The 7,112-nt window shown below is 63.7% G+C and overlaps 2 protein-coding genes across 2 annotated transcripts in view; one reads left to right on the top strand and one right to left on the bottom strand.

The window, feature by feature from the left end:
• The first annotated feature begins 2,123 nt into the window (after positions 1-2,123).
• Positions 2,124-3,135, top strand: HES3 (hes family bHLH transcription factor 3). Its single transcript, XM_024756125.1, has 3 exons — positions 2,124-2,204; positions 2,305-2,386; positions 2,762-3,135. Exons 1-3 carry the CDS (start codon positions 2,124-2,126, stop codon positions 3,133-3,135), a joined length of 537 nt encoding a protein of 178 aa, XP_024611893.1.
• A 1,875-nt stretch (positions 3,136-5,010) lies between these two features.
• The window catches only part of GPR153 (G protein-coupled receptor 153), a 6,663-nt gene continuing 4,561 nt past the window's right edge, over positions 5,011-7,112 (bottom strand). Inside the window, exon 6 of the mRNA XM_024756121.1 lies at positions 5,011-7,112. Within this exon, the coding sequence (XP_024611889.1) occupies positions 6,968-7,112 (145 nt within the window). The 3' untranslated portion in view covers positions 5,011-6,967.

Below are 7,112 nucleotides of genomic sequence, written 5' to 3'. Positions count from 1 at the left end.
CTTCAAAGCCGCCCGGCGCGTGCCAGCGCCCGCAGTCCCGCCGCGGCCTCGCCACCCGCCCTGGGCCGGGCCCGGCCCGGATCTGACCGGCGGGCCCTGCGGCCGGGGCGAAAGAACACTTTGGAGCCGCTGTCGCCGACGCTTCCGCCTGAAAGGAGGGCGGGGAGCGATTCTCCACGCTGCTTGGCGCCTGGGAACGCCACTGCCGGGCAGGGGCCCATCAATGCCCCGAGCGGGGGGGGTGGATGGGTAAGAGGATGGAGCTGGGGCCCACCAAGGACCCAGCAATTTCCCCTCCCCCCACCCCCTGGGACCCCGAAAAGTCCAGTTTGTTCAGTCTTCGGCAGCAGGGCTCCACTGGCGAACTTTTGGGTCCTTGCGACTTCCACAGCGCCCTCACAAGCAGCGCTAGGGGCCGCATGTTCACTGAGGCCAAGGGAACTCAGTAAAGGGAGCTGTGTAGGTTTGAACCCAGGGACTCCCGCAGACGTCAGTTTTCCCGTCCCTCCCAGCTCCTGGAGCCCAGCCTCCTGAAGCCCAAGCAGGGGCTGCACCGGAGTCGTGCTGTAGGGCCTAGGGGGTCCGGGGGCAGGTGTCTCCTCCTCTGAGCTCCTTGGGTCTTCAGCCACAGCCTTAATAATGAACAGGGGTTGACATCCCGGACCTCCAAACGTGCAGAACGGTGCTCTCCCCAGATGCTCAGTGGTCTTCACCACCACCTCCCATTTGTTGGGACCCAGAGAAGGCCAACGGACAGGGGTGGGGGGAATAAACTCCTAGGCCTTCCCTGTGAGGGAAAGGTCCTCAGAGCCTGAGTTTTCCAGCCTGCAAACTCAGGACTGGGGGTGGGGGAGGCCTTTCTGACTGCCCTGGCCTGAGGCTGCCTGCAGCTTGCCCCCCAGTTTGAAGAGTGTGGGTTGGGTCCTAACAGGGCCGGAGGGCCCCTGAGCCCAGACTGAACCCCGACGCAGGACGGCTCCCAGTCCCGAGGCCCCAAGGAGGAGGCTGGCTGTGGCCCCGCGGGCGGGCTGCATGCTTTAATGGGACACATGTTGCTGCTTGGCCCCCGCGGGCCTGCTCTGCACCTGGCTTTGAGTGGCCACGGGCAGAAAATTGCTGCATTGTCCCGACATTAGGGCGAGTAATGTGGCATCACCAGCGCGGCCCGAGCGTGAAGCCAGCAGAAAGGCCTCGCTGGTGGCTGCTCCCTGCCTCCGCGTCTTCATCAGGCCCGAGGAGGCCCGGTGCTCGGTCATAGTCATTAGTGGGTCTTGCAGCCATCTGGGCCCATGGACCTCCCCCAGTGGGCTTGGTGGTGAGGCCCAGAACTTAGGGAGACTGGGACGGGAAGGGATGGGCATGGGAAGGAATTCCAGACTCAGGCAGTGGTGAGGGTGAGAGGGAGAAAGGAAAGACTGAGAGGACCTCCCTGGTGGCATAGTCGTTAAGAATCCGCCTGCCAGTGCAGGGGATACGGGTTTGGTCCCTGGTCCAGGAAGATCCCACATGCCGTGGAGCAACTAGGCCCGTGAGCCACAACTACTGAGCCTGTGTGCCGCAACTACTGAAGCCCACGCGCCTAGAGCCCGTGCTCCCCAACAAGAGAAGCCACCGCAATGAGAAGCCCGCGCACCGCAACGAAGAGTAGCCCCCGCTCCCCGCAACTAGAGAGACCCCGTGCGCAGCAACGAAGACCCAACGTAGACAAAAAAAAAAAAAAAAAAGGAAAGACTGAGAAAGGGTAAAGGTGGTCCCTCAGGAGGGAGGAGGGGTCCTGGAGGTGAGGCCTGGACTAAGGGAAGAGAAGAGGCAGAGGGAGGTGGCGAACTTCCCAGTTTGTCCCTCTCTCATCCCCCTCCCCCTGGGGGTTCCACAAGTCCAGGAGCGCCTCATTGACATGTAAACGAGGTGCCCCTATAAAGGTGGTGCCGCCTCCAGTGGCCTCCACTATACGACAACATGGGCACTGAGTCCGAGACCCAGGGCAGCTCTGGCGGCCCCGCCGGCAACTTCCGCAAGGTCTGGGGTCCTGAGGGCTGCGGGCGTGAGGGGTGAGGCAGAGCGCGAGAGGGCCAAGGCCCTGCCCTCTAACTGCTGCTCACCCACAGATCTCCAAGCCGCTGATGGAGAAGAAGCGACGGGCGCGCATTAATGTGTCGCTGGAGCAGCTCAGATCGTTGCTAGAGAAACACTACTCGCACCAGGTGAGAAAGGGGACTCGGTGGAGGTAAGATGATACGGTCCCCAGCCTCATCTGCTCCAGCCCAGGCTGCGGTGCTAAGAGCCCTTTCCACGGATCCCCAGATCCGGAAACGCAAGTTGGAGAAGGCAGACATACTGGAGCTGAGCGTCAAGTACATGAAAAGCCTTCAGAACTCGGTGCAAGGTAGCGGGATGGCTTGGGGAGTCGGGCGAAGAGGCGGGGGAACTTGTGGGGTCAGAGCCACGGATTCTACAAGGCCAGATAAAGGAGGGATGGACGGAGAAGAACTGCTCAGGGCAGTGGGCAGTTGAGTGACAAGGGGGCCCCATATTGCTGTGAGTGGGCAGGCAGCAAAAGCCCGGCTGGCTGTGGAATTGTAATCTGGGTGGGCGAAGGTCTGGACCCGGGAAGGGGGGAGCGGTTTCGGGCTGACTCCCCTCCCTTCTCTTCCCTCCCTCCACACTTCTCCCCTCCCTTGCTCTCTCCTCTCTCCATCTTTCCTTTCCTCCTCCTCTCCCCTCCTTTCCGCATTTCTCTCATCCGCTCCCCTCCCCCCAGGGCTCTGGCCGGTCCCCAGCGGAGCCGAGTACCCGTCGGGCTTCCGCGGCTGTCTACCGGGCGTTAGCCAGCCTCTGCGGCGCGAAGAGGAGGGCGGCGACGGTCTGCGCTGCCCCCTGGCGCACGAGCGCGCGGGTGGCAGCACCATGGACAGCGCCAGTCCCGGCCCCGAGGCACCCGCGCGGCGCGGCCCCGGCGCCCCCCCAGTTTGGGTCCCTGCTCCGGCCGCCGCCGGCTCGCGGTCTCCGCCACCCCGGCTCCTCTTATCTGGAGGTCTCCCCGGTCAGTCCACTAGCATCCCCGCGCGGCAGTCGGCGTCTCGCCGCTTCGCCGAGAGCCCGGGGCCGGGGCTGCGCTTGTGGCGGCCCTGGTGAGAATCAGGTACGGCCTCGGACTCACAGAGGCCCTCGTCTGGCCTGGGGACGCAGAGACTGTTTTGGACGGCCGGGACTCCGGTCATCGGTTCTGGTCCCGGGACGGGGTGGCCGGGAGGGTGCCGCGTCTCTTCGAACTCGGGGAAATACACGAAGCTACGATTGGACCGGGTTCTGCGCGTCTAGGCATAACCCACCCCCCACCCCGGCCCTACCCACTTAGGCCGGACCCGCTTTCTCCTCCTCCCACCTTCCAGTGGGGCTGGGAGTGGGTGTCCCGGGCTGCGCCCCTTTCCCAGGGCCCCTGGCGGGCAGCTCGTCCCCGCCCCGCGGCCGCGCCGCGGTGGGAAGGTCGCCGTCCGCAGCAGCACAGAGCGGACCCCTCGCAGCGAGGAGAATCGCTGCCCCGCCCCTGCCCATTCAGCCGGCCAGGGACGCCCGGTTCCCACCGGCACAAAGCGCGCCAGGCCCCGCCCCCCCGGCAAGGGGCCCCCATCCCATCCCAGTCCTGGACCCGCTCGGCTTCCAGGGATCCCCACCCCCTCCGCACGCGGCGCGGCCCACCCGCTGGCGCACGCTCCTAAGTCTGCCCTCTCGGAAGCCCCCTCCTTAGCGACCCTGCCCAGCGGCCGCTCAGCGCTGTGGCCCCGCCCGGTAAGATGCTCCACCTACCGCCCCGGCCACCCGACGCTTGGCTCCGCGCGGCTTCTGGTAGGTACCCCGCGCACTGTCGCACCAACTTGGGGGCTGCTAGGGCACACCCCGGCTCCTCTCAAGGGAGAGTTCACTTCTCCCCACTTGGAAAAGACCCCGGCCCCGCAGAGCCCCCGACTCTGGACCTCTGGGGCCTCCAGGGAGCCCACCACCCTTGACAACCCTGGGAGTGCTGTGCGACGGTTTACTCGTCCGAAAATGAGGTCATTGCTGTGCCCGGACTCGAACCCGGGGCTCCCGGCCCTCGAGGGGAAGCCTGGGGGTGGAGGACAGGGACCCTGCCCTGAGCCCAGGAAGAGATCCTAGCACCTCCTCCCACCAGCTTGAAATTCAAAATAAGGACAGTTTGAACTTCTGAAATGGGTATAAAGAGGCCACGAAGGTTCTAATTGCTCCTGTGATGCCTACTTAGGTGAATCTTTTTGAACTGCCAACATCAACTTTGTATAAAACGTTTCTCATTTTGGGCTGCCCCTGCCTTGCCGTGTGCTAAACCCGTCCTGGTCAGACCGCGGGGAGAGGGCGACCCGGCTTCCCCTACCGCACCACCCAGCGGGCTCTCCGGTGCTGGGGCGGGGCTCCTGCAGTGGTGGTCCCGGGGCGGCCTCTCGGGTCTCAACTTCCCGACACTAATCCTTCTGCAGGCCACCAGGCTCCTGCCGGCCACCAGGTGGCGATCTTACATCGCGGACCCAGGGCACGTCCTCGGAATTCCAACCCAGGCTGGTGGGCGGGTCAACCGGCACAATGGGTCCTCCTCCCCTAGGCACGGCTCCAACTGCTCTGCCTTTCTCGGCCTCCGGAATCAGCCTCACTGGGATTAGTGGTCCCTGAAGCCAAACCTGGGCAGGGGCTGCCATCTGCACTCATAGGTCATCTCCGCCCTTTATTAGGGCTTTGGAACCCACCAGGCCGCTCCATCCTGCTGCTGCCCCAGGTCTGACTCACTCGCTGGGTGGGGCCGCTGGATTTGCCTAGAGAAAGGGGCAAGTCCAACCCAAAGGAAGGGTGCACTAGCGGAGGAATTCAGGACCCAGAGGGAGAGACGTTTAGGGGCAGCTGGCCAGCGGTGCTGTTAGGTTCTAAGTGTTTCCATGAAATCGGCCTCGGATTGCCTGGTGCAAATCATAGGAAGTTTTTATTAGATTCTGTACAGAAGATAAATGTTCAGTTGTCAAAAAAAACTACAAACGGATCCCTGGCTCTGGGCTGGGTGGTGGTATGAAGACAGAGCTCCCTCCACAGTGAACCCAGGGCCAAGCTGCTCATCAGGGCAGCAAACAGGCCTGGAGGCAAGACAAGGTGAGAGGGGGAGCCCCACGCTCCGGGGGCCTCTGCCTGGGGTCCTCCCTCTTCTTTAATAATTTTGTAAAAACCAGGACTGGAGGGACTTCAGGGGACCACGCCTCCTTGCAAGTATTGCCGTTGGATATGAAATACACAGATTGGATATAAAAACCCAAGGTGACAAATCGGCCGGCGGCGGGTGGGGAACAGTGGCTAACCGGCTACCTCCGCCCCCACATCACATGTGGGTCCTTGAAGGTACAGCAGCGTTGGCGAGGCAGGCCTCCCATGGCTGAGGCTGGACTGGAGCCTCCTGCCTTACTCACCTGTGGCCAGCTCCTCCCCCCAAGTTACCCCACAGCCAGAGACTGAAGGGGCCTCTGAAGGTGAGACAGAGCTGCGTAGTCCCCCCTGTTCTCCCGGCTCCCAGAGGCCTCTCTGGAGCTGGGACCCCGTCTGGAGGGTGAGGAGACAGGCTTGGCCACCTGAGGGGCAGAGGCAGTGCTGCAATTCCAGGTTGCAGAGTAGGAGGGGAGAGGGGGTAGACCAGCTCCTTGCAGGCCCTGGAACCCCCTCCAGATCTTCACATGGAGGGGCCACTGCATGGAGGCAGGGGATGGAATGAGACAGTCTTTGCATTCATCCCAGCCCCTCCAGCTCAAAGTCCACAGCTATTCCTGGGCTTCTCCTTAGCCTGAGTCGAGGGTCTTCCTCCATGCAAGACCCAGCAGGCCCTCCCAAGGGCTCATGGCCAAGCCCAGGCCTGCAAGAGGTCTGCCCAGCATGGAGAGCAAAAGAAGACCCCTGCCCCAGGGTGGAGGAAGACTCTTACCAGGGACCAGGCCTTGAACCCAGAAGCTGCAAGGCCTCTAAGGCAAGATCCCTTCCTGGCCAGACCTGCACAGGTTGGGGATTGGCACCAGGAGAAGGAAGCCCGTTCCCCCTTTGCTTCAGTTTTCTCCACCACGTACCCACGACCTTCGTGGTGGGAGTCAGAGAGGTGGCTGACATGTTGTGCATAGGCAGTGGAGGCACAGTGATGAGAGTGGGATGCTAACAGCGGCCAAGGTGGGTGTGTGCCAATGGTGATGGTGCGAAAGTGTTGTGCTTTAGCTTGGCTGGGGAGAGTTCTCAAGGGGGCCAGGGGCACTAAGTGTGGGAGGCCTCAGGCTTGGGGGCCACGCCAGGCCCCTGAAAACTGAGCCCCACAGAGGACCCATGGAGGGTCCTCCACTACTCACTCCCTGTCCCCTCGGTGGCGGCCGGGGCACACAGACCAGGAGACTTGTCCAGACAGTCCTGAGAGCTAACATGGTCACCTGCTCCTCACAGATGCGGAAACCAAGGCAGAACAAGTCAGCAGGGAGACCTGCTCAGAGAACTTGGTTTGGGCTCTGAAGACCCCTGTGCTTACAGACCCTGTCTGTACCCCACCCCCTGAGGTGTGACAATTACGGTGCAGAGTGGGAAGCGGCTGCAGTCTGGTGGCTCCTGCAGGGCTGGGCTTTGTTCCGTCCGGCGGTAGCCAGCTGCCCCGTGCGGAGCCCGCCTTTTCCCAAGGCCCAGCCTCACTCTGCCCAGAGATGCCCTGCCCAGAGGCTGGTCCGCGCCCAGTGTGGTCGTCCGGGGCGGGCTTTGCCCCTCCAGGCAATGGCCGCTTCCGGGGCGGCGCACAGCCGCCGCCCCGTCAGGGCTAGCGCAAGTCCAGGCGCCGCCGGCGGCCTCAGCGTAGCCTGCCCCGAGCCTGGGCCGGGTTAGGATGGCATCTTTGGTGCTTTGGCCCCGTGGGTGGCCCGGCCCGCCTGGAGACTTGGGGAGGCGCCGGCGGGCCCTAAGACGCCGAACCCATCGAGTCCGAGTGCAGCGTGACGTAGCCCGACGACTCCGAGGGCGAGCTCAAGAAGCTGCTGATGCTGCCGCCGCCGCCGCCCGCCGCGCGCAGGCCCCCGGGTTCGCCCCACGACGCGCTCAGGCCG

The sequence above is a fragment of the Neophocaena asiaeorientalis genome, unplaced genomic scaffold, assembly GCF_003031525.2.
Source record: "Neophocaena asiaeorientalis asiaeorientalis breed wild unplaced genomic scaffold, Neophocaena_asiaeorientalis_V1.1 scaffold1247, whole genome shotgun sequence".
NCBI lineage: Eukaryota > Metazoa > Chordata > Mammalia > Artiodactyla > Phocoenidae > Neophocaena > Neophocaena asiaeorientalis.
The sequence above is the reverse complement of the archived record's forward strand: the minus strand, read 5'-3'. Positions and strand labels throughout refer to the sequence as shown.